General features: G+C 40.2%; 2 protein-coding genes and 7 non-coding genes across 10 annotated transcripts; 2 read left to right on the plus strand and 7 right to left on the minus strand.

Annotated features, from left to right (window-relative positions):
- The first annotated feature begins 181 nt into the window (after positions 1 to 181).
- Positions 182 to 1262, plus strand: gtf2h5 (general transcription factor IIH, polypeptide 5). The gene is made up of 3 exons (XM_041959095.1): positions 182 to 245; positions 631 to 717; positions 906 to 1262. Exons 2-3 carry the CDS (start codon positions 683 to 685, stop codon positions 1084 to 1086), a joined length of 216 nt encoding a protein of 71 aa, XP_041815029.1. The 5' UTR covers positions 182 to 245; positions 631 to 682; the 3' UTR covers positions 1087 to 1262.
- Positions 1263 to 1826: 564 nt separating this feature from the next.
- On the minus strand, positions 1827 to 2017 carry LOC121622531. Its single transcript, XR_006007721.1, has one exon. It is a non-coding gene; the product is annotated as a U2 spliceosomal RNA (small nuclear RNA).
- A 4425-nt stretch (positions 2018 to 6442) lies between these two features.
- Positions 6443 to 6606, minus strand: LOC121622526. Its single transcript, XR_006007716.1, has one exon. It is a non-coding gene; the product is annotated as a U1 spliceosomal RNA (small nuclear RNA).
- Positions 6607 to 7679: 1073 nt separating this feature from the next.
- LOC121622537 lies at positions 7680 to 7869 on the minus strand. The gene has a single exon (XR_006007726.1). It is a non-coding gene; the product is annotated as a U2 spliceosomal RNA (small nuclear RNA).
- A 790-nt stretch (positions 7870 to 8659) lies between these two features.
- On the minus strand, positions 8660 to 8823 carry LOC121622528. Its single transcript, XR_006007718.1, has one exon. It is a non-coding gene; the product is annotated as a U1 spliceosomal RNA (small nuclear RNA).
- Positions 8824 to 9960: 1137 nt separating this feature from the next.
- On the minus strand, positions 9961 to 10151 carry LOC121622534. The gene has a single exon (XR_006007724.1). It is a non-coding gene; the product is annotated as a U2 spliceosomal RNA (small nuclear RNA).
- Positions 10152 to 11550: 1399 nt separating this feature from the next.
- Positions 11551 to 11714, minus strand: LOC121622524. The gene has a single exon (XR_006007714.1). It is a non-coding gene; the product is annotated as a U1 spliceosomal RNA (small nuclear RNA).
- A 7594-nt stretch (positions 11715 to 19308) lies between these two features.
- On the minus strand, positions 19309 to 19499 carry LOC121622533. Its single transcript, XR_006007723.1, has one exon. It is a non-coding gene; the product is annotated as a U2 spliceosomal RNA (small nuclear RNA).
- Positions 19500 to 21853: 2354 nt separating this feature from the next.
- dynlt1b (dynein light chain Tctex-type 1b) lies at positions 21854 to 23831 on the plus strand. 2 transcript variants are annotated; one of them, XM_041958812.1, is made up of 5 exons: positions 21854 to 21901; positions 22089 to 22130; positions 22444 to 22567; positions 22663 to 22740; positions 22969 to 23831. In XM_041958812.1, exons 1-5 carry the CDS (start codon positions 21875 to 21877, stop codon positions 23037 to 23039), a joined length of 342 nt encoding a protein of 113 aa, XP_041814746.1. In that variant the 5' UTR covers positions 21854 to 21874; the 3' UTR covers positions 23040 to 23831. The 2 variants fall into 2 exon arrangements, with proteins under 2 accessions (XP_041814746.1, XP_041814747.1); XM_041958813.1 differs by lacking the exon at positions 22969 to 23831 and having other exon boundaries at positions 22683 to 22738.
- The last annotated feature ends 2761 nt before the right edge of the window (positions 23832 to 26592 follow it).

A 26592-nucleotide genomic window follows, 5' to 3' on the forward strand; every position in this document is an offset into this window, starting at 1 on the left:
AAGATTAACCTGTTTCATCATTAATGCAGTGTAACTTTAAAATTAATAGTACTAACGGACGCTAAAATACGAGCATGCAGCTTTCTCCAACCAGAGAGGAACCATCGAAATAATATTGACCCCTGGAACATATTCCTTCTGTCACGTGCGTAATTTTGTACTTTTGAATATTGTCCCTTGGTACACACCGTACGTCATCGCACAACGCTTTAAAAAGTTAGCATAGAAACAACCGCAGCTACCAGGTGAGTTTTAAGTCCGTCTCGTCTTCGCTCGAACGTGGCCAGATATGTAAATATTTCCCGGGAGCCTGTACTGTTCGATCATTGAAAATCGTATTATGTAGCAAAATATCCCCGGGGTTATAATTATGTAGCTGCTTTTCAGCTGAGGCTAGTGCTAACAAGCTAGTCGTGTGCAACTCAAAAGCTTGCAGACATGTTCTCTCCGCTAACGTTAAGTAAATGTTTTTGTGTGGTCTAAGGTAACGTTGTTGTATGCTTTGAATTGAAAGACCGAGACCCAAACATGCAGAACTTCTCGATTTTTGTTTTGCGAGTTCACTTGCTGCTACGTTAGCTACTCTTGTTGAGGTTCACTTAAGTCACATCTTTGTTTACCGTGCTTCAGGTTTGGACCATTTTCATTTAAATCGACTGACGATATCGCTGTACCTGTCAACATGGTCAACGTACACAAAGGCGTCCTTGTTGAATGGTGAGGAAAACTGTAAATCTGCCGAGACATCTTTATTTCTAGATGAAATCATTATGAAGAAAAAGATGATGCTACACAAGAAGTAAAACTCAAATGGATTAGCTAAGCACATTACTCCGCAACACTTGTGCAGAATGTAATGACTTATAAGGTTGTTTCCCCTTGCTCCTCTCCGCCCACTGGATCAGTGACCCAGCCATGAAACAGTTCCTCCTCTATCTGGATGAAAAAATGGCCCTGGGAAAGAAGTTCATCCTCAAGGACCTTGACGACACACACCTCTTCATCCTGGCAGAAGTGGTTCACACCCTGCAGGAGAGAGTTGGCGAGTTAATGGACCAGAATTCATTCCCAATCACGCAGAAATAACTCTACCTTTTCAGAACCTTCTTCTTGGACTTTGGACTGTTGTAGAGTTTGTCTTTAAATGAACATGGTTTGCAATGTTTTAACTGCAGACTGAAACTGAGTAAATGTGCTTTTTTGTTGTTGCATTAATCTGAAAAACCTTTGCGCATAGAAATAAAGTATGATGGCTTATTGTGTGTGCTTTGCAGTTATGAAATTTGTTAAGCACGTTTCATTGTTCCTTTCTTGATCCTAGTTGAAATCGCTGATTTGAAGTATCCTTACGGTATCTCCGGATAGATTTTAATGGACTTGATGAAAGTAGTAACAATCAGAGAACCAAAAGTCAACTCCAGTCGAGTAGTCACCCAATTGTCAGCTGAAGACTGAGATCAGCTGATAAAATGAATCCAGCCTGGTGTGTTCCTCCTTGCTTGGAATTAAAGCCTGCTACCACATAGCCGTTTGGAATACTTTGGACATGACTGGCCTACAACCTGTATGAATGGGCGTGCCTCACTACTGCGTTAGATAACGCACATAACGTCATTCACAGAAAGATTAGTTATGGGGAAGGCGACCTAACTTTATAAAGCCCTACATACGATCTAAGAATGCTTTTTAATATATCTTCATGGAATTTCTGTCTGACAGTGACTATATAGCTAAGATCACATGTTTAGCACGGATGTTTGCAGCTAATCATCAAATGGAACATCATTGAACAGCAACACTTCATCTTAATTATTTTTGACAATTGCAGGGGGTGCACCGTTCCTGGAAATACTGCAATACCAGGTCGATGCGTGGAGTGGACGGAGCAAGCCCCTATTCCATCTCCCTGTTCCAAAAATCAATTTAATATATGGTCCCCGGATAGGGGACGTATCAGATATTAAACTGATAAGAACAGATACTACACTTGATCTTAGCCAAAAGGCCGAGAAGCGATACCAAGGAGAGCGTGAAGGGGGATAGTCATTCTTCTCACCATGACTCTCACTTATGGTTGAACATAATTTCAAAAACTTAATAAAAATCAACAAAGTATACAAGTGTAATTTGACCTTTTATGACTAATCAGAACCCAATAACACATTAGATCGCACAATTTAGTCACGGAATAGTATGATCGTGAATACAGATTAAGGCTACTTCTGGTCACATGACGTGCTTCTGCCCAATAAGCCATCACTACGGAGCGTCATCTTAAAAACCAATTTGTAGCTTTAGTGGTGGTAGAATTATTTGTCTATTTAGTTAAATTGAATGACTGACACTGAGAAAGACTATTTATGACAACAGGATCGCGTGTGTGGATGTAAATTAACAAAATACATAAGCTTTCATTAATGCTTTCACAAAGATAAATTGGGCTCTGTCTCCCTCTGGTGATGGAAACTATGCAGAGAACCGCACTAAGGCTGAAACCCCAACCTTCCATGAGAAAGTAATATATTTCGCATTCTACTGAGGCACACATTTCAATATTTGCAATTTAGCGTTAGTGGCCACGAAAATCTGATCAAATATGTAAAAAATTTAATTTTCATTTAATTTAGACCATTTATATTCATATTTGGCAATATTACTGTCCCACAAAGCTACAAACCAGAAAGGGACAGCAAACAGAAGTTTAAAAAACACTTGATTTGTGTATGTAATCACCAGACAACAAATTACATATATTGCAATAGAACAAGACACCCATCTTTAGAAGAATGTTATCTTATGGGTATAATTTTCTGTACACTGACAGATTCTTTCTTGTTTTATGCATTCATAACCTCCCCATAAGAAATTACACATGGTCTCTAGTTTTGTTAAAGAGAGATGCATTGGGAACCCATAAAGTAGATCTAATAATGTTGGCACAATGTCTCCTTTAACAGCCATTATCTTCCAGACATATGTTGGGTTCCTGTTTTTCCATAATCCAACTTTCTTGTTGAACAAATCAAACTTTTGGAACCAGTTGCTGAGCCCATCACCCTGTTTAAAAGTGACTAATATATACAGGGACTTTACCACCACTCATTTCTCGTCCAGCTCAATGCTCCCAAAAGCTTATATTATCTACGTCTATATCCAATTCTTGTCTTTTTTCAGTAGTATTTGTTTGAATTATTGTGTGGAAGTATTATATAAACTTGTCTCATTTATTGATATCAATATCTTCTGCTTGGAAAAGCTTGCCACAACACTGCCTAGGCATCTCCACTATCTCCTCACCTAACCCTAACCCAAACACAAAGTTTCTTTTTCATTTTTTTTTCCATTTGTGTTGCATAGACCAAGTATGTTCTGAATCTCTTTTTGTAGTTTGTAAAAGGATGTATATTGATTGTTGGATTATTTCTTACAAAGGTTTGAAAGGTATGTATTGCTGTATTCTATTTTTCATATCATACCACCACTCCATGGCAGAGTGATATAAGGTCTTTAACTCAATGAATCTTGAAAAAAAAAAAAAAAACCAAAAAAAAAAACAAACAAACAGAAAATGATCTCTGAAATCTCTGTCTAATAATATTTCATTACTTGGCTTCCAACAGCCTTTTGTAATTCTGCTGTCAGTAAATTGTAGTCTCAGTTATAAAGTAATTATCACCACCAGATATTTCCAAGTTGGAAATTTCATTCAGATTAATACTTCTAATACTAAAACTTCACCTTTCAACTGAGTGGAGATGTGATTTCAATGATTTATAGCTGCATTCTTCGAATGGTATCACAATAAATATCTGATTTTAATCTGAAATGACCAACATCACACTCTTCCTTTAGTCTCCTGCTGCATCCTAAATGCCAGTAGCTGGAGGCAAAGCTTGCAACAACATTTAAAACAATTAACTTTAGTCTTTTGAAGACATTCATTTTGTCTTATAAAGCAGTCCTAACAGAGGTGATAAAGTGTACAACCCTTGATCTACAAAACAGTTTCACTGTGCTGGAAAAAGCAGAAAGAGATGATAAAAAACGGTGTCAGGATATGCACTATAAACAGGATAACAGCTGTTCATAAGTCTATTATTCAGTTCTTCATCTCTGACCATGGTCAGAGCCCAGTCTATACTGCAGAGCAGAAACCTGCTCTCTGTACTGAAGAACCTCCCGTTCCAGATGCTTGTTTGTCTGTCATCATCATGGAAAAATCTGAACAAAACGACACAGGACACATGAATGAAAAAATGGGATTGTTAATGATTGTAATGTGTTATGTGGTCACTGGTGAATGTGTTTGCTTTTGGCACTGAGTTGACACTTCAGGTGTTTAGTGTAATCCCTGATAAAATAAAATTCATCTTCATTGACTGACCAAATCCATCCAAATCATCAAATCCAAATCCATTGTCAAACTGCAGAAGATGCAGAGACAACATTCTGAGACTCCCACCTCTTTCTTGCTCCCTCTGCTCATATTGCTGTCCCTTGTCATAGTTACTCCTTCTTCAGCTCCAGACTCTGGATGCCCATCCTGCAGCTGTTTTCTCTGTTTGTCCCTCTTCTGGTCCACTTCTCTGTGTTTGTCCACCCAGCCACCATGGTTGCTTTGCACAAAGGTATATATATGTGAACATACAAAGAGAAACACAAAGATTTTCAGAAGTCATTGTCAAATGTTAGACTCAATTGACTTTTTCCTATTGACATAAATCTGATCTTCAGCCATGTTTTGCTGCTCTTGAATGGCAACTTGCATCTACCATACATCTCAATTTACAGAAAAGCAAAGTTGTCATTCTTAATGTGCTCCATTTCATCTTCGTGATTGTTTTGCAATGCCAGGAAGATTTCCCTCTTGCCCTGCAGAGCCGGTATCCTTTCCTGAGACTGAAAGAGAAATAATTACATCTTTTAAAAAAACTGAAACATGATTTCTTCTTAGTCTGGGCCTATATATGAGGATATAGATGTGATATCTTGTCCAGGGTCTTTCGAGACAGCGTAAAGGTGATGAGATGACCCTCCAGTGGCAGTGCTCTCTGTCTCTCCTGTTTCAGCTGCTCAGTCAGCTCCCTGGCTTTCCTTCGGTGACCTCTAACTGGGGTGAACACGTGGCACACTCAAAATTAATATGAGTACTAATTAATTTCTCAGTAAAATGCTTGCAATTTAGTCAGTGTGATCTATGAACAATGGCCTTAGAGGTGACAGTTGAATAGAGTCTGTCTGTAGCTGCTGTGGAGGGTGTGATTGAACCTCTTTTTCAAGAGGGGTCAGGTCAGTGTCCCCTGAAAAGAAATGAGGACAAAAGCTTATGTGGCCACAAGGACAAAAATCTGTGTCAAAGCAACACAAGGACAAAGCTGTAATCCTAAAATGCGCTTCAAACATCTTCATTGTTGTTCTTTGGCTTGTTTTATTTGATACATATTCTGCACTAATATGAGGATCAAGCTCTAATAATATTAATTTAAGTCATCAATAAAATGCAGTTGCTGCACTTCTGTTAAGAGTTCTGTAAATTACACTGTTTGTACAGGCTTCAGGTTTGTCTTATAAACTGCACATGTTTACTTAAGGTGTCTTTTTGATTGAAATGAGAAAAACTGCAACTCTATCTTGGAGAGGGTGTGTTGCCCCTGCAGAATATTAAACTTTACCAATTGGCTTGTTTCTGTCAGTATCTCTGGGAATGGTTTAGAAGTGACCCTGGATCCACATGGCTGAGCTTGGAGGCTACTCCACTGGATCCAATTCCTCTTCCTAATGTTATATATGTTCCTAAAAAGTGGCTTTCAGACAAGGCAAAGGGCAATCTTCTCCTCAATTCAAAATTATTTTTTAGGCTCCAGATTACACCAGTGCTAAAGAATAAGATGAACCCTATATTATAACTTATACTTATTAACTTATTATAACTTTTCTTCAGGCTATGGTCATCTGTTTGTACCATGTCATCCAAATACTGTAATACCTTTAAATACTCACCCCCTGATAGTGGTATCCCTCTAATATTTTCATTAGTCCTAATCATGTTTGCCAAGGGTTCAGCATACAAAACACAAAACAAGGCAGATATGTCAGATATCATTCACATTTTCCCCACTGTTTCAAAGAACAGAATCTTCATTAAGTCACATAGTCTGACACTTGTCGATGTGAAGAACACAAATAACTGATAACATTATTAGAGTGCATTGTTTCAGCAAAGAAAATATGTTTAAACATCACAATATTTACAAAATATATAAAGTATATATACATAATCTTGTGTGGCACAGAAGAAGTCTCATATATAAGCACGAGAATACATATTTTGGTTTGGATAGTATGAAACACACTGCTACAGAATTTAATGAATGAAATAAATTCCTTAAATTCTAATTAAATATGAGACAAATTTTTTTGAGCTTTATTTTTCACAATTTATCAGGGGAGAGCGCGAACGCAGTCCCCCACTACCAGAAATTATGCAGTCGAGATTCCCACATTTGGGGAATTCGCAGGGGTCAGCCCAACCAGAGTGCAATGGCTGAGCCTCACCCTGGGTGAACCACCTTCTTGATCATGGTATCTCCCCTGCCAGGTAAGTATGAGTTGCACACATCCGAGACAAGCTAGTCTTTTACACACGTACCATCCACACTCATGGTGCTGACAATCTAGAAATGACCAAAACCAGAGGCTATACAACAGTGTGTGAATCTGCAAGAATTTAATGCAGAAGTAACATGTGGTACTGAGGCTGACAAAGATTATTCCCATTTTACTTGAAAACTAACGGATATATTTCCCACAGTGCAATGCTCCCACAGCAAAAGCTAACCTGAAATCACCAGCTGTATCTATTTTAGCTCCAAAAATTGTAGAGCAGCTCAAAAGCAAATTCAAGTGAGCCAAAAGTAATCATACTGCAATCAAAGGCTGTTTGAACCACATTCAAAATCAACAGAAGAGAAGAAAAACGCACAAACCACACTTTTTTTCTCCCCACGTCACGGCCACTTCCTGTTCCTTTGGCTGCTGTTGGTGGGAAACTGACATTCCTGCTACTGCCATCTACTGGTGTAGCGTGTGAACAATGCTTGTTGGTCTGCAACAATAGGGTTTTTCATATGCTCTGTAGTTCAGTGTAACAGCATAACAGCACCACAAACTGCAGCTCACATAATGATGATGCAGTTGAATCGACACCTCTCCAATACTGTACATTATAATTGTCATGTAGGGAGAATGTATTTCAGGACTGTTGTATTAACAGTACTAGTTTCAACGAGATGGAGCAAACTCACAAACGCACACGCACACACACACACAGTGTGTCACCACATTAGAGAAAATCATGCAGTGAGGATTTTCATGTATTCATGTTTTTCTGTGAAGGCTAACACAGGAAGAAAAAAAAAGAAAAAAAATGCAGACACACATATGTGCACGCATGCACACACACAGTGTGTCACCACATTAGAGAATATCATGCAGTGAGGATTTTTTTTATTTAGTGTATGGATCTTTTCACATTTTCAGCTAATGTGGAAAAGAGCTTGGTAAGCATCACATTTCCCAATGCAATCTCTGGATTGCTAAACAGCAAGACATTTTAACAATTTTGCATAATGTGATTATACTTTCAAGGTACCAACAGTAGATTACATTTAACATTAAGTAATGGGTACACCATTCCCGGAAATACTGCAATACCAGGTTGATGCGTGGAGTGGATAGAGCAAGCCCCTATTCCATCTCCCTATTCCAAAAATCAATTTAATATATGGTCCCCAGATAGGGGCGTATCAGATATTAAACTGATAAGAACAGATACTACACTTGATCTTAGCCAAAAGGCCGAGAAGCGATACTGAGAAATGTGTGAAGTGGGATAGTCATTCTTCTCACCATGACTCTCACTTATGGTTGAACATAATTTCAATAGCTTAAAAAAAACATCAACAAAGTATACAAGTGTAATTTGACCTTTCATGACTAATCGGAACCCAATAACACATTAGATCGCACAATTTAGTCACGGAATAGTATGATCAGGAATAATGATTAAGAGTACTTCTGGTCACATGATGTGCTTACGCCCAATAAGCCTACAACTACATCTCTTGCAAGAGACACAGAGAGAAGTCAGCCTAACTGAAATGAGAGAAACCCACAGGTCGTTTTGCTGTCTTTGTCAAACTTCAAACATTTTAAGTAGTTATACAAAAGTGCACACAGAATTTCCTAATGTTTAATTCTGTACTACACAATTCATTCATTTGCTGATTTAATTGGTGGATTGTTGAGCTTCAGGTGATTTGAAAACACATGTCAGGAAGAAAATCTGATGATAAAGTGAACAATAAAATATTGGCAGGTTCTTCTCGTCTTTATTGAGAGTACACTTCGAAAGCTGTTCGACTCCCAACCGAAAGACGACGTGACTGATTTCACATTCATCAGAACATGATTTACTGAATCTAAACCTACCGAAATATGTCTTAAATACTGACACACAACATTGAGAGAATTGATTCCTACTACTAATGAGATTCATACAACTTCAAAAGAGCTAAAGGGGCATATTTCTTATATATCAGAAAACATTTTCAAACACTTAAGCAAAGCTACTTCTCCAAACTTACATTTCACAATTTACCAGGGGAGAGCGCGAACGCAGTCCCCCACTACCAGAAATTATGCAGTCGAGATTCCCACATTTGGGGAATTCGCAGGGGTCAGCCCAACCGGAGTGCAATGGCTGAGCCTCGCCCTGGGTGAACCACCTTCTTGATCATGGTATCTCCCCTGCCAGGTAAGTATGAGTTGTACACGTCCGAGACAAGCTAGTCTTTCACACACGTACCATCCACACTCATGGTGCTGACAATCCAGAAATGACCAAAACCAGAGGCTATACAACGGTGTGTGAATCTGCAAGAATTTAATGCAGAAGTAACGTGGTCCTGAGACTGACAAAGACTTTTCACAATTTATTTGACAACTAATGGATATATTTGCCCACACTGCAATGCTACCACAGCAAAAGCTAACTTAAAATCACCAGCTGTATGAGCTCGAAAGCAAATTCAAGTGAGCCAAAAGTAATCATACAGCAATCAAAGGCTATTTGAACCACATTCAAAATTCACAAAAGAGAAGAAAAACACACTACAAAATTACACATTTTTTCTCCCCATGTCATGGCCACTTCCTGTTCCTTTGTCTGCTGTTGGTGGGAAACTGACATTCCTGCTACTGCCATCTACTGGTGTAGCGTGTGAACAATGCTTGTTGGTCTGCAACAACAGGGTTTTTCATATGCTCTGTAGTTCAGTGTAACAGCATAACAGCACCACAAACTGCAGCTCACATAATGATGATGCAGTTGAATCAACTCCTCTCCAATACTGTTTCAAAGAAAACTGTACATTACAATTGTCATGTAGGGAGAATGTATTTCAGGACTGTTGTATTAACACAGTACTAGTTTCAACTAGATGGAGCAAACTCGCGCATGCGCGCGCACACACACACCCAGTATGTCACCACATTAGAGAAAATCATGCAGTGAGGATTTTCATGTATTCATGTTTTTCTGTGAAGGCTAACACAGGAAGAAAAAAAAAATGAAAAAAAAAATGCAGACACACATATGTGCACGCACGCATGCACAAACACACACACCCACACACAGTGTGTCACCACATTAGAGAATATCATGCAGTGAGGATTTTTTTTTTATTTATTGTATGGATCTTTTCACATTTTCAGCTAATGTGGAAAAAAGCTTGGTAAGCATCACATTTCCCAATGCAATCTCTGAATTGCTAAACAGCTACACTTTTGAACAATTTTGCAAAAGGATGCAACACAAGTCAAACTAACACATCAACGCATACAAACTAAGCATAATGTTATTATGAAGGTACCAACAGTAAATTGCATTTAACATTAAGTAATGGATACACCATTCCTGGAAGTATTGCAATACCAGGTTGATGCGTGGAGTGGACGGAGCAAGCCCCTATTCCAGCTCCCTGTTCCAAAAATCAATTTAATAAATGGTCCCCAGATAGGGGACGTATCAGATATTAAACTGATAAGAACAGATACTACACTTGATCTTAGCCAAAAGGCCGAGAAGCGATACTAACAAATGCGTGAAGTGGGATAGTCATTCTTCTCACCATGACTCTCACTTATGGTTGAACATAATTTCAATATCTTAAAAAAAACATCAACAAAGTATACAAGTGTAATTTGACCTTTTATGACTAATCGGAACCCAATAACACATTAGATCGCACAATTTAGTCAGGGAATAGTATGATAACGAATAATGATTAAGAGTACTTCTGGTCACATGATGTGCTTACGACCAATAAGCCTTCACTACGAAGAACCATCTTAAAATCCAATTTGGGGGTAGAATTGTTTTGTCTGTTCAGTTAAATTGTATGACTGACATTAAACACTGACATATAACACAACCCCCCACCCGCCCCAATTACGGCCACTTCCTGTTTCTTTGTTTGCTGCGAAACTGACATTACTGCTACTGCCACTTCTCATGTGGAGTGTGAACAACGTTTGTTGGTATTTTTAATTCACCTTATGCTACAGGAAACAGTTCAAGAGCACAACAAACTGCAGCACACAAAATGATCATGCAGCTGAATCAACACCTCTCCCAAACTGTTTCAACAAAAACCAAACATAACCTTCATAACGGGAGGATTTATTGAAGGAATGTCGTTCTAAACAGCACTTCTTTGAGATAGATGAACCTAATAAACTCATAAAATATTGCTTCTCAATATATACTCAATTACATTCTATATGTTTCTCTGTATATGGCTAACAGCAAGAAGTGAGATAACTGAAATAAAGTGCAGACAAACCACACTAGAGAAGACTTTGCAGTCAGGATTTTCACTATTGGGGAATGAGTGAAACTCCAGAGCAATGAAGGACTCAACACCAGATTCATTTCACTCTTCAACTACATCTCTTTCAAGAGACACAGAGAGAAGTCAGCCTAACTGAAATGAGAGAAACCCACAGATCGTTTTGCTGTCTTTGTCAAACTTCAAACAATTTAAGTAGTTATACAAAAGTGCACACAGAATTTTCTAATGTTTAACTCTGTACTACACAATTCATTCATTTGCTGATTTAATTGGTGGATTGTTGAACTTCAGGTGATTTGAAAACACATGTCAGGAAGAAAATCTGGTGATAAAGTGAACAATAAAATATTGGCAGGTTCTTCTCGTCTTTATTGAGAGTACACTTCGATAGCTGTTCGACTCCCAACCAAAAGACGACGTGACTGATTTCACATTCATCAGAACATGATTTACCGAATCTAAACCTACCGAAATATGTCTTAAATACTGACACACATAATTGATGGAATTGATTCCTACTACTATTGAGATTCATACAGCTTCGAAAGAGCCAGAGGAGCATAGTTCTCATGTATCAGAATACATCCTCAAATACTTCAGCATAAATACTTATCCAGATTTACATTTCACAATTTACCAGGGGAGAGCGCGAACGCAGTCCCCCACTACCAGAAATTATGCAGTCGAGATTCCCACATTTGGGGAATTCGCAGGGGTCAGCACAACCGGAGTGCAATGGCTGAGCCTCACCCTGGGTGAACCACCTTCTTGATCATGGTATCTCCCCTGCCAGGTAAGTATGAGTTGTACACAGCCGAGACAAGCTAGTCTTTCACACACGTACCATCCACACTCATGGTGCTGACAATCTAGAAACGAACAAGACCAGAGGTTATAGAAGGGTGTGCATATCTGTAGGGATTTAATGCAGAAGTAACATGTGGTCCTGAGACTGACAAAAATTATTCACAATTTATTTGACAACTGATGGATATATTTGCCCTCACTGCAATGCTCCCACAGCAAAAGCTAACCTAAAATTACCAGCTGCATCTATTTTAGCTCCAACAACTGAGGAACAGCTCAAAAAGCAAATTCAAGTGAGCCGAAATTAATCATACTACAATCAAAGGCTATTTGAGCCACAATCAAAATTCACAAAAGAGAAGAAAAACGCACAAATTACACTTTTTTCTCCTCACATCACGGCCACTTCCTGTTTCTTTGTTGGCTGTTGGTGGGAAAATGACATTCCTGCTACTGCCATCTGTTGGTGGAGTGTGAACAATGCTTGTTGGTCTGCAACACAGGACTTTTTAATATGCTCTGTCGTACAGTGTAACAGCACCGCAAACTGCAGCTAACATAATGATGACACAGTTGAATCAACATCTATCCAATAGTGTTTCAAATAGGGATGCACGATAACTGTTTTTTTAAAACCGATAACCGATAACTTTCAGCTCCTAAAGGCCGATACCGATAACTGATAACACACGCATATACCTAACATCATGACATCAATCCTACGAACAAAACCAAAAACAGTTTTGACTCTTTAAATGAAGAGATATTTATTTTTCCAATGAAAAACTATTGGCAAGCCTCTCAAACATTTTCTTAAAACTATCAAACAAACCTATTTAATATCTCACATCAATTTAAATAAGGTGCACTACTTACTGATATAAAAAAATAAAGGCCCCTTGAACTGATGCAAATACATGCATCAGGATTACAAACTGAATAAGCGCATTCAGGAAGTTTACGAAAAATAAATATACATAGAAAATGAATGCACTGACACAAGATAGAGAACTGCAGGGGTCTCACAACGTGAACATAGAGGAGATGGTTGACTGCACCACAGACTATATTAACTTCTGTATTGACACTGTTGTTCCGGTAAAAACTGTACGCTGCTTTGCCAACAACAAGCCCTGGATTACCAGTGACATCAAAGGACTTCTGAACCAGAAGAAGAAAGCCTTCAAAGATGGTGATACACTGGAAATCAAGAGGGTACAGAAGGAACTCAGAGTCCAGCTCAGAGAGGCGAAGGAGCAGTATGGAAGGAAATTAGAAGTAAGGATGCAGAACAATAACATGAGGGAGGTGTGGGAGGGGATGAAGACCATCACTGGCTGCAGCTCCAATAAGGGTGCCCACACTGAGGGGGATGTGGGGAGGGCAAACCAGCTCAACCACTTCTTCAATAGATTTGATCAACCCAACCCATTCACACCTCTGAGCACAGCACCCCCCACCCTCCTACTCCCGCCAGCCATCACCAACACAGATGAGGACATCTCCCCTCCTCCCCAACACCTCCCACGACAATCACAGCAGCTCAGGTCTGCTGTGAGCTGAAGAGGCTGCGCCTCAGCAAGGCCGCAGGCCCAGACGGAGTGTCACCACGACTGCTGAAGGCCTGTGCGAGGGAGCTGGGACACCCCCTTCAGCGCATATTCAATCTGAGCCTGACACAGATCCACCACGCTCTTGACCCTCTGCAGTTTGCTTTCCGGGAGAAGACGGGAGTGGAGGATGCCATCATCTTCCTGCTACACCGATCTCTCTCTCACCTGGACAGAGGCAGTGGTGCTGTGAGGATTACATTCTTGGACTTCTCCAGTGCCTTTAACACCATCCAGCCACTGCTCCTCAGGGACAAACTGACAGAGATGGGAGTTGAAACACACCTGGTGGCATGGATTACAGACTACCTGACTGGCAGACCTCAGTATGTGAAGCTGGGGGACTGCAGGTCCAACACTGTGGCCAGCAGCACAGGAGCACCGCAGGGAACTGTGCTCTCTCCGGTCCTGTTCACCCTGTACACGTCCGACTTTCAGTACAACTCAGAGCTCTGTCATGTACAGAAGTTCGCAGACGACACAGCAATAGTGGGTTGTATCAGGAGTGGACAAGAGGATGAGTACAGGAAACTGATTCAGGACTTCATCACATGGTGTGACTCCAACCACCTGCTCCTCAACACCACCAAGACCAGGGAGATGGTGGTGGACTTTAGGTGACCCAGGCCGTGTCCAGAACCGGTCATCATCAAAGGGGACTGCGTGGTGGTGGTTCACACCTACAAATACCTGGGAGTGCAGCTGGATGAGAAACTGGATTGGACTGCCAACACTGACGCTCTGTGCAGGAGAGGCTCTTCAACACCTCTCAGGGAGGGCGACAAAAACAATAACCAACACAACAACTCAGAACCCACTGCACACCTACACCACACATGGACACATGCACTTTATCTCACACACATCCATATGCTGGACTCAAACCGACTATTGCACACTGCTACTTTGCACAACTGCACTACTGCGCACATATTTAACTGCTCGAATGTTTAGTTCAGATGTTTATCCTGTGGTTCAGATGTTTATCCTGTATAGCTTAGTTCTTTATTTTTTAATTCACTATTTTTTCTTATATTGGTATCTTGTATTTTGTATTGGATTTTTGCCTCTTACTTGAAAGTTGTGCCTTACTTGAAGGTTGATCCGTACTTGAAAGTTGTTCATCACTTGTAAGTTGCACTATTTTGCATGCCCTTGTGTGTCCACCTTTTTGGGCTGCTGGAACTTTCTCCTTGGAGATAAATGAAGTAAGTAAGTGAGTAAGTAAGTGAGTAAGTGAGTGAGTGAGTGAGTGAGTGAGTGAGTCAGTAAGTCTGTCTGTCTGTCTGTATCTATCTATCTATCTATCTTCAAATATTTCTATATAAATAAACTGAAAACGTGCATTCCTCAATGACAACAAAAAATAATGCACAGTGCATAATGAACTGACACAAGTTAGAAGACAGCGCTCTTAAATACTCAATTCTGATTGGTGAATCGCCAAAATTCAGCAGTGTTTATTTCTCGATAGACGGCCGCCTACTCAGGAATTCCTAACAGTCACAGACTAAAGGGCAATCCGTTAATGTACCAAGCTCACTAACAAATCTGCAGCTGATTTGAGTGGCAAAATATAGAGCATTTTCCGGACATTACTTTTAATTTGTTTGGAGTGGATCAAACACTAGGCTGGAGAACGACGTCTCCAGCAAAAAAGACGAGAAAAGTTAAGAACAACACTGGACCAACAGGTGAAGCGATATGAAGACACAAGAGACTTAAGGACACAGATATTAGATATAAGGGAGATACATTATCCCTTACTTAGGCTTATCTATGTAAACAAACTGAAAAAGAGCAGTCCATAGTAAATCAAGTGCCATCATATCCATGATTAAATCTTCAATAACCTTAGCCCATGAGTCAACTTTGGCAAATTTCTTGGGTTTTTGAAAGACTCGCTGATGTGCTTAAGTCCTGGTGGCCTCTTTGCGGCTGGCTTGCTAACATTAGCGTCTTTAGCAGGCCGGGCGTCCCCATATGGTTTCCAAACACTGTCAAAGCGGTGGTTATATTTCAGGTGGCTGATTAGGTTTTAAGTTTTACAGCTTGTGCTATTTCTCCCTCCTCGTGGAACTCTCTTGGACCATTCACATGAGCTTTTGGCACCGTCCCAGGTGGCAGCCTGTAGCACCAGCTCCCGTCGTGTTTTTTAAGTTTTCGTTTATTTGTCGGTTCGTTCTTTTTTTCAGTTTTTCTGATCAATCACAACCTGTATGTTAGAGTTGTGACAATGGCTGGACTTAACTTTGCTGCCCTTCTCTGTGTTTTTCCTGAGCCTGAGTCAGGAGAAAGTCCCGAAGCTGTGGAAGACGTCCTGCCTGGTTCCAGTCCCCAAGAAGCCGAGGCCATCTGACCCAGCTGACTACAGACCAGTTGCCCTCACATCCCATGTGATGAAAGTCCTGGAGAGACTGGTCCTAGCCCAGCTGATTCTCCAGGTGAAGACATTCCTGGACCCCCTGCAGTTTGCCTATCAGCCCCATTTAGGAGTCGATGACTCTGTCATTTACCTGCTGCAACGAGCCCATATGCATCTTGATGGTGGAGGAGGCACTGTAAGGATCACATTCTTTGATTTCTCCAGTGCCCTTAACACCATTCAACCTCTGCTATTGGGTGACAAGCTGCGGGGGATGGGTGTTAACGACGCAGTGATCTCCTGGATTACTGACTACTTGACAGGCCGGCCACAGTTTGTCTGTCTGGGCAGTGGGCTGTCTGATGTAGTAGTCAGTGATACAGGAGCTCCACAGGGGACTGTGCTTTCTCCCTTCCTCTTCACCTTATACACCACTGACTTTAAGTACAACTCTGAGTGATGTCACCTGCAGAAGTTCTCTGATGACTCAGCTGTTGTCGGGTTTATAAGAGACGGAGAGGAGGGGGAGTACAGGACACTGACAGACAACTTTGTTGAGTGGTCCGAACAAAACCACCTGAGGCTGAACATCAGCAAGACCAGAGAGATGGTGATCGACTTCAGGAGGAAGAAGACGCCTTCACAGCCACTACGGATCAAAGGGGAGGTGGTGGAGGAGGTGGAGGACTACAAATACCTTGGAGTGGTGATTGACAACAGACTGGACTGGAAATCCAACACGGATACTGTGTACAAGAAGGGGATGAGCAGACTCTACTTCCTGTGGAAACTGAGATCCTTCAACGTGTGCAGCAAAATGTTGGAGATCTTCTACCAGTCTGTGGTCGCCAGCGCCATCTTCTTTGCTGTTGCATGTTGGGGCAGCAGAGAGGAGGACGCTGAATAAACTGCTATCCATCATGGACAATGATCAGCACCCTCTCCATCACACAGTGGGCAGACAGCGGAGCACCTTCTCCCACAGGCTGCTACAGCTCCGCTGTCGAAGGGACAGATACAAGAAATCTTTCCTGCCACATGCCATTACACTGTACAATAACAGCTAAAAAAATACAATACTTCTCATCACTACTGTCTACTACTTTTGATATTTTATTATTATGTATATATTTTTTTACAGATGCTTTTTTGATATTTTATTAGATATAGTTTGTTCTTTATAGTCCTATTTCACAAATTTTCACTTTTTTCACTGTGTGTATGCATACAGTCACGGTACACTTTATTTTCTACACACTGCCATTTGCTGTAGATATTCTTTTTTGTGCAATACTTTTTCATTACTACTGTTTACTATTTTGCAATTTTATTATTATGTATATAATCTTTTTACTGCTTGCTATTTTGATATTTTATTATGTATAGTTTGTTCTTTATAGTCTTATTTCACAATTTTTCACTGCAGCTGCACTGCAATTTCCCAGCTTGGGATGAAGTAAGTAAGTAAGTAAGTCAGTCAGTCAGTCAGTCAGTCAGTCAGTCAGTCTGTCTATCTATCTATCTATCTATCTATCGTTACGAATAACCAGTAAACTGTCTTCTTCGGAAACTTTGAAGAAGTCTGAACTCTGTTTTCATAGGCATGCTGTTTGCTGTTTATGCCAACGTCACTTGACGCAGCATTCACTGCAGGCATTCGGTCTCATAGTGGGAGCGAGGCACTGCCGTGCTGACAAAAACATATATGTTATCGGGGCTATTCGTCATGATATCGGACTTATCAAAATGACGTCATAATTTCCTGTTATCGGCCCGATAATTATCGTGCATCCCTAGTTTCAAAAGAAAACTGTACATTATAATCGTCATGAAGGAGAATGTATTTCAGGGCTGTTGTATTGACAGTATTAGTTTCAACTAGATGTAGCAAACTCACAAATGATTGTACATCTATATATACACTCACCAACCACTTTATTAGGTACACCTGTCCAACTGCTCGTTAACACAAATTTCTAATCAGCCAATCACATGGCAGCAACTCAATGCATTTAGGCATGTAGACATGGTTAAGACGATCTCCTGCAGTTCAAACCAAGCATCAGAATGGGGAAGAAAGGTGATTTAAGTGACTTTGAACGTGGCATGGTTGTTGGTGCCAGATGGCTGGTCTGAGTATTTCAGAAACTGCTGATCTACTGAGATTTTCACGCACAACCATCTCTAGGATTTACAGAGAATGGTCTGAAAAAGAGAAAATATTTAGTGAGCGGCAGTTATGTGGACGAAAACGCCTTGTTGATGCCAGAGGTCAGAGGAAAATGGCCAACAGGAAAAAGGCAACAGTAAGTCAAATAACCACTCGTTACAACCGAGGTATGCAGAAGAGCATCTCTGCACGCACAACACGTTGAACCTTGAGGCAAATGGGCTACAGCAGCACAAGACCACACCGCATGCCACTCCTGTCAGCTAAGAAGAGGAAACTTAGGCTACAATTCGCACAGGCTCACCAAAATTGGACAATAGAGGATTGGAAAAACGTTGCCTGGTCTGATGAGTTTTGATTTCTGCTGCAACATTCAGAGGGTAGGGTCAGAATTTGGCGTCAACAACATGAGAGCATGGATCCATCCTGCCTATATCAATATCAGTGTAGAAACAGTCTGTGATAGCCTGTGTGTGATTGTGAGAGAGAGTAAGAAATTCAATTCAGACTTGTTTTGTTGCAGGGAAGTACACTAAGATGAAGGCTGACTAGCTTTTAACATAACATTCTCCCAAAGGCTGCTACAGCTCCGCTGTCGAAGGGACAGATACAGGAAATCTTTCCTGCCACATGCCATTGCACTGTACAATAACAGCTTAAAAAAAAAAAAAACTCTTTTGTACAATGCTTCTTATCACTACTGTTTGCTACTTTTGATATTTTAATATTATGTATATAATTTTTTACTGCTTGCTATTTTGATATTTTATTACATATAGTTTGTTCTTTATAGTCCTATTTCACAAATTTTCACTTTTTTCACTGTGTGTATGCTTACAGGCCATGTACTTTTTGTTGTGTTTGAACTTAAAACAAAGTCATTTCAGTTATACTGAAATGTCACTTGATTAACTGTGAAAACATTTCAGGTAGCTGTTTCTGAGTCTAGGAACTCTATGCACTACTGGAGCTATTTGTTTCATTAAATAAACATGCTTTAGATTCAAGATTTCTTTATTGTCGTTGAGCATGACATGTCAATGAAATTTGCATTTAGGCATTTAAAAGAAGTTAATTGTTTGTATTATTCAACATTTTAACGTCAATTTTTAAACTTTCACTGAAAATGAATATTGGCTCCAAATATTGGTTACTGGCCTCCTTAACTACTAAGAATCAATATTGGTCCTGAAAACCCATATCGGTCGATCTCTAAAAAATATTGTTTTTCTGTTTAAGGTTAACAGCAAGAAAATATTTGAATGAAACAAAACGCAGACACACACACAGTGTGTCAGACATCATTGAAACCACACTGTATCCCATTATGCAGTCAGAAATTGGACTTATATGAGTGTCTTCAGATTTTTACTGTACATAGTTCATGATCCTATTACTTCAACTCATTCTGAAACTGCACACCATTATCTTTTAACATCAAAGGAGGAGTGCACCATTCCTGGAGGTAATGCAATACCAGGTTGATGCGTGGAGTGGACGGGGCAAGCCCCTATTCCATCTCCCTGTTCCAAAAATCAATTTAATATATGGTCCCCGGGTAGAGGACGTATCAGATATTAAACTGATAAGAACAGATACTACACTTGATCTTAGCCAAAAGGCCGAGAAGCGATACCGAGAAGAGCGTGAAGGGGGATAGTCATTCTTCTCACCATGACTCTCACTTATGGTTGAACATAATTTCAAAGACTAATGAAAAACTCAACAAAAACAACAGGATCAACAACAATATCCCCAACACAATCTAAAAGTTTCGTTTGATCTTCGTCGAGTAATCGGCATGCAAAGCCACATACGACTGCGCATTTTACTGGCGGAACATTATGATAGTGAGGGCAGATTAATGCTATGTCTAGTCACGCGACGTGCTTCTGCCCAATACGCCATCACCAAGGAGGCGAATCTTAAAATCGTATTTGTTGCTGTACTGTCTGTTTATTCAGGTACATTACATTGTTGAGATTAAGTGCAACTATTTCAAACGGCATGAGCGTGTGTCTGGATGAGAATTAACAACATACATGGATGTAACAGAGAGCGACCGCTTTCACAACGATACAGTGAGCTCCGTCTTCCTCTAGTGAGGGGAACTATGCTGAAAACTACATTCAGGTTGAAACTACAGCCGCCCGAAAGAAAGCCAAATACTTTGCATTGTTGGGCTGATGTGCACATTTCAATATTGGAAATTCAACGTTAGTGCCCATGACAATCTGAGCAAATGTGTAAAATACAAAATATCACAGCGGGGTACGCCATCCGCCAAAGTACATCTTCGGAACAACTTCCGCTATCTTTGCTTTCAAAATAAAAGTTGTAATGTCAACAATTGCTCGCTGTGTCCAAGTTGACAAGTAAAAACGGTATTCAAAAATGAGATTAAAGTTTAAGCAGCCGCTCAATTTGTACTGAATTAAAAAATATATCTAATTGTGAGAGCAAATATGCAACGACAACACAAGTTCCAACTAATTTTGACTTTTGACGCAACTTCAACTTGACTGCGAACTTCAAAACTGCGCTCTCTGACGCAGCAAAAAATAAAAAGCGCACTGTACTTCAGGAGAAACCCCAACGCTTCACATTTAGCTTCAGTTAACAGCAATGACGTGAGGAAAGAATATTATTAGTGAATACTTTTCACTCATATAAGTCGCCTACCGCTATGTTCGTTAACGGTGGTCGAGGTGGGCGCTTCCTCCAAGGGCAAATTAGCTAGTGAGTTAGTTAGCACTAACGTTAAAGCTGAACGACTTTCGACAACGCAGTGTGTTGCAACATAAGGGGTATATATTTTTACTCCCACTTACACATCTAACACCTTTCAAATTTAGCTAACATATCAAGTAGCCGGGCCACACCATACAGCTTTAGCTAACATTAGCATATCAGTTAGCATAGCGTAGTGGTTACATTAGCAACATAACGATAACCTCTTGGCTAAAATATTTTTACGACAAGCAAACGCTGTAACGTTCGCTCGAATACGAAAAGTAGAGCCAAGAGACGAAGGGGACCCATAAACAAGACGCTGTCTTAAAAGAGGTGGTTTGTAAAAGCATTAACCTACCTGACACCGTAATCTCGTCGGCCTGCACAGGCGACGGTTCCTTACTGAAAGTCAGTGGGTGAGACACCTGCGTCAGTGTTACGCAACATGAAATAAAACTTTTACTCCAAATTACCAGCAGGGGGATGTTGTTTCCCTGTTAAAGCATTTTGTAATCAACTTGTGAAATCCATGACAGCTACAGTTTAATGGCAATTGAGATAAAATAGAATTCGAGCCACTGTTGTTAGAGAGTGCGTGCGATGCTGCAGCGCAATCAATGTGACATGAAGTTAGATAGCCAAACAGAGTTTGCTACTGCATGTTTTGGCGGAAGTGGGATAGCTGGCACAATGAAGAAGGCTCAACACATTGTTCGGCTCCAAATAAACAGTTGGTTTGTCTCGCACATTTTTATAATGTTGTTGTCTTTATTTCTAAATGGAATAATTTATCAATTACTTGATCATATGCAAATTGGTTCATGGAAAAAATTATAACCGTGTAAATAATTTCTTAAATCGAAAATACCAAAAAACAAAACTGGTTTTTGTTTAGTTTTACAAGCAAATTTTATAAAAGGCTGCCCACCGTCAAAGTAGCTTTGGTATCTTGACATGATTTAAACATTTTATGGATTCAATGTTCAGCTCATTGTTACATTACTGCATGATTTTAACTAGATTTTATACGTTTGTGTATAGAATTTGGTGAACAGCTGCTTTACAATAAGCAGGCGTAGTTTACTTCGTGCATCGATGAGTCGAGCGGTAATTCAATTTAGACTTTTCCCCTGAATTATTTCATTCTTCTTCTCAGAAATGTTCACTTGGTCCCCGAGTGCTCTAGTTTTGAAAAGACCACTCTTATTCTGAAGTAAGGCTACCGGAAAACATATTTGTCGGCAAACTGGTTCACGTGACATCAGGGGCAGGAGCCATGGATGAGTATCAGACGGACGAGGAGGTGCGTTAAATCATTTGAAACTAGTTATTGCATATATATTTATCACCTAAAAATAGTCCGTACGCTTGATTCACCAGAAAAGTCTATCGTGTAACTGACATGAAAGTTACATTTGGCCAGAAAGTAACGTTAGAAGGCGAACAGCCACACTATCTTAAACTGCCCTGTTTTGTCTCTCATTAAACAGACCGTGTTCGCCGTTGAAGAAGTGACCAAAATAATTAAAGAGGTAAGCAAAAGACAGTTTCTATGTCTTTCGGTTTATCCACAAAGTTTAGATTTTCTCTTCTCACCGCCAGTTAGCAACTCTGTGTCTAGCGAGCCTTTTGGTTGCTAAGGATACTAAAGGTTGCTAGGCACTGTCCATATGTGCACTCAAAAGAATTTACACTGTACGTGTCTATTACAGCGCCTTATATCACAAAGTCATGAAATTCTAACATATAGTGACTGTTACAGTATCAGTTTAAGGCTATTAAAAGGTATAGATGTAATTTTATGCGTTGATCAGTTCTCATGTGAGCACAAAATTGTCTTTGCAGTCAGTAGAAGCAGCCATAGGAGGAAATGCCTACCAGCACAGCAGAGTGAACCAGTGGACAACCAGTGTTGTGGAGCAGTGCCTCAGTCAACTCAGCAAGCTGGGGAAGCCTTTTAAATATATTGGTATATGCACTGCTGCCTCAGTGATATTACATTAAAAAAATTCTCATGGTTCTTAGGCTTAGTATTAAAAGATGCCTGTTTGTGTTTTCTCACAGTAACCTGTATCATCATGCAGAAAAATGGAGCAGGTCTGCAAACAGCCAGCACATGCTTTTGGGACAACTCTACTGATGGTAAAATAAAAGACCTGTTTTGCATGACAGGCAGCAAGTGCCCAAGCGGTAGAGATGTGAATTTGAAAAGTAATATTTTCTCAGTGCATTCTTGAGCTAAGAAGCTATCTTCGAAATGCTGCAGTTGAGCTTTTGAGTGGTCAGCTGATAGAAACTGGTCCCTGACATTATATGTGTAAATATGAAGGTGGTATTGTCACTAAACTTGCTGTGTATTCCCCCCCACAGGAAGCTGTGCAGTGAGATGGGAGAACAAGTCCATGTACTGTATTGTCAGTGTCTTTGGGCTGGCCATCTGAACCAACTGTAATGTACCTGAAGGGTTTGAAAAGTATAGGATTTATTTTTTTAGGGTGGTCATTTTTTGCTATATTTTTTCTATTTAGTGCAATTGATTAAAACAATACTATGCTGGAAATAATTTGCTTTATTTACATGTGACATACACTGCAACATGTGCAGCTTTTACTTCATAAAGCAACCCACAACAACCTCATATGTTTGTTTCCTTTGTTTTCAATGAGGCTGAAAGCTTGGGAAAAAAGACCATAAAGTACATTCAATCAACAATATGTGTAACAACTTGTATTACCAGTGCTAGTACTCCTTCTTTACAAAATACTTTGTTATATCGTGCTACTTAGCGGGTCCTTTAATTGCATGTTTTAGCTTCATAATCAGTCCTTTACACAGATACAAAATAAAATGTGACCTTATCAGTTGTTCAACAAAAGATCACACTGAATGCTACCTCCCAAACAAGGACTAAGAATTCACAAAAGCAATTAAGTAAACAAATGCTTACCCATATATTGCCTCATCATCTGAGTTATTAAGCAGGGAGAAAGCAGGAATATGGTTCAACTGGGAGTCTGGGAAATCACACAAATCCAGTTGATATATCAGTCAATGATTTCCTGCACTGAAACTGTGCCGTATCACCTATCATAAAGGACATTTTTTGAAGGGAAATGCACAAATGACAATGGGTACGAGTAAAAGTTGAGTAGGCCATAGAATGATAAAAATTCAACTGATATGTCAGGGGTTAAGGAATAATTTCTCACTATTTTAGACATCAACATGCCATCTCATATAGTATTTTTAAGTATGTAAATCATGGCTGAAATTAAATAGAATTGAAAAGAATATAGTTTTAATGGGTACACAGTTCAGCTACAAAATTGGTCTTGGAGAGACTTGGCATTAAACCTCAAGTTGAGAATGACCATGCTGGAGGAGAAAGTGCAACAAGAACAGAATTAGATTAATTCAAATTAACTAGAAATTGTATAAGTAATTTAACATCAGTTATGTTTAATGGAAATGATTTCTCCCTACACAATGCAATTTCAAATAATTCCCAGGAAAACACAATAGTTTGATAGTTATTCTTTTACTTATTTACACAGTCACATTAAAAGAATCTAAAAAATGATGATGATGCTCTCCTCCCCCTCCTAATTTTTTTCACCCACAATTTTAGTTTGTTACCAAAGGCAGCAGGTGTTTCTTGTTGAAATGTTTCATACTAAAATGTATTATTGATTTGTAATTGAACCAAGACAGATAAAACAGTGATTAAGCATTTCCCACGCAAACATAGCAAAAGTGCACTCCCATAGATGATGACATACTGTTTCTTCAGCAAGACACGCAATTCTCTGCCCATATTTATTTCATGTCATCTTGTAATCATAAAAAAATGGAATGGAACGGGAGTCCCCGTCTGTTCATTGTTGGAATCATCCAACTCTCATCTTCCCTGGTGGGTTCGTTATTAAATGTTGATTAGAAAGACGGCACTCTGAGACTGCGTATTGACTGGCAAAAGGGTCACTAGAAATGCCTTTTGATTCACCCAGGCTCACAGCAAACCACTGATAGTTTTGGCTTCTGGGTGGAAAATTGAGGGGGCTTAGTTTGATTTCCATTTGCAAGGCAAACTGCCTATCAATTAAACTTTTATCAGCTCCAGAATCAATAATTACAGAGAAGGGCATTGACTGGGAGCGTTACATGAGGGTGGCATCAAATTGGAATTAATGCGGCAAGCTCTTTCCTCAGGAGTTAAACAGGCTCGACCTAACTGCATGAGCTCTGATTGGAACAACTCAGAGGTTTAATGTGGGAATGATCCAAGGCATATGTCTCTTAACTAGGTAGGCAGGACAGGAACCCAGACTGCAGTCATACAGTTCCCATGTGGGAAGAAAGGGCCCATGGTGAGTGGAGGGGGTTGCTCAATGCTGGGCTAGGAGCTAGTGAAGGAGCCAAAGAAGGTAACTGGCATCGAATATTATTCATGTTGGCAGAAAAGTCTTCAAGGCAACATATGATGTTCTTCAGGGCCTGGTTGTGCTGTATAATAATGCCTTATTGGGTCAGGTTTTCTAAAGCCCCTCTGTGTCCACCGTCATGGCCAGACTGTACTGTTCCGCTGAGATGGTGAACCCAGAATACAAGACATAGAGCGGCAAGGAGACTGGAGTTTGAAATGTAAGAGCATAATTTTTTGGAGGGGAGAAAGGGATAGGATTTGACTAGAGGGGAGATGGGCAGAAGGGATGACTGGAAACATGGAGGACTGGGCTGATGGCTCCCCTTGTGTTGAGAAGATGGAAAGCTGGGGATGAGTTGAGCAGAGGGTCCAGAGAGTGAGTAGCTGAGGCGGGCAGGAGACAGGGCCGGTGCAGAGCAAATGGAACTGCAGGGAGAGGAGAAACAGGATTAGGTACGGTAAAATGGGCTATGAGCCAAAATCAACTACAGAAGGCTGAAATGCATAAGCAATGAGGAGCTATGACAATCTGGCAGGGTCATGCTGCAGGGCTGAGTCTTTTAAGGAGTCTTGATTAGGACAGGATGCAGCTGGAGAGTGTGGAGAGTCTACCTGTCTCCACTCAGACAATCATTCGCCACACAGAAACACAGGGAGGGAGAGATACTGGAGATTAGGCAGAGGTAGAAGGTATGTGGCAGAGACAGGTTCCTTTTTGTTTGATGCCCTGTAAGTCTACAAGACCAATTTTTTGGATTTGTGTGGTAGCACATTACTGGCTTTATCTAGTGAGGTACTGAAATCACCTGCAACATAAGCAATTCTGTCCATGACCAGGTTAGCAATGTCAGTTTCTGTTCATTTTGCTTTATTACATTATTTAAAAAAGTCTCCAGCACTAGCAAATAAGTATGAAACACTTTTATTAACGCACACAAGAATTAATGAGTTCATTCTTGGCTGGACGCCTCTTCCCGGTGAACAGGTGGTCATTTTCTGACCTGAACTTTATCAGCCTCGCTGCGTCTTCTTTCCCTGTTCAATGAGACACATTTCAGAGCTGTCAGTGAAGGCAAACCTACAAACCACGAAACACATTATTTTACTCAGATAACACCCAGAACAATTGGCGAGAGGCCGGTGTGTTAGTGTTAGTTAGTGAGATTTCGTTGTAGATAGAAGACTGCTTATTGGGGACAAAACTGGAGACATATGTTTTAATGTATGACGCTGAACGCAGAAATCAGCTGCTATGGGACTTTTATCCATCAGTACAAAATAACAGCGGTAAACCAAACTCTGTCTCCAGCTACGTCTCTCTCAGGTCTGGGATATCCCGTCACCTCTCCACATTTGACATGATTTCTCTGAATATCTGTAAAGAAATACGTTTTCCTGCCTACCGGCCTGCGCACAGTGAGAGGCGGTTGCTACGCAACGAACGTGTTTACTTTCAGAGCCGCTGCACAGTGAGAGTGGTGACAGACAGAGTAGGCTCATTTTAGATCAAGAAAATATGTTTTAATCACTCTTTTGTGTTAAATTATTGAATGCTTTAGTAGTAAGCAGAG

Source organism: Chelmon rostratus, chromosome 18 (genome assembly GCF_017976325.1).
Source record: "Chelmon rostratus isolate fCheRos1 chromosome 18, fCheRos1.pri, whole genome shotgun sequence".
Taxonomy (NCBI): domain Eukaryota; kingdom Metazoa; phylum Chordata; class Actinopteri; order Chaetodontiformes; family Chaetodontidae; genus Chelmon; species Chelmon rostratus.

Bases quoted from the DNA above. Each gene is read 5' to 3' on its own strand.
- dynlt1b (XM_041958812.1), top strand. From the start codon at position 21,875: ATGGATGAGTATCAGACGGACGAGGAG. The intron at 22,568-22,662 runs GTATATGCACTG...GTTTTCTCACAG, and splicing joins GAAGCCTTTTAAATATATTG to TAACCTGTATCATCATGCAG. The intron at 22,741-22,968 runs GTAAAATAAAAG...TCCCCCCCACAG, and splicing joins TTGGGACAACTCTACTGATG to GAAGCTGTGCAGTGAGATGG.
- gtf2h5 (XM_041959095.1), top strand. From the start codon at position 683: ATGGTCAACGTACACAAAGGCGTCCTTGTTGAATG. The intron at 718-905 runs GTGAGGAAAACT...CCACTGGATCAG, and splicing joins AAAGGCGTCCTTGTTGAATG to TGACCCAGCCATGAAACAGT.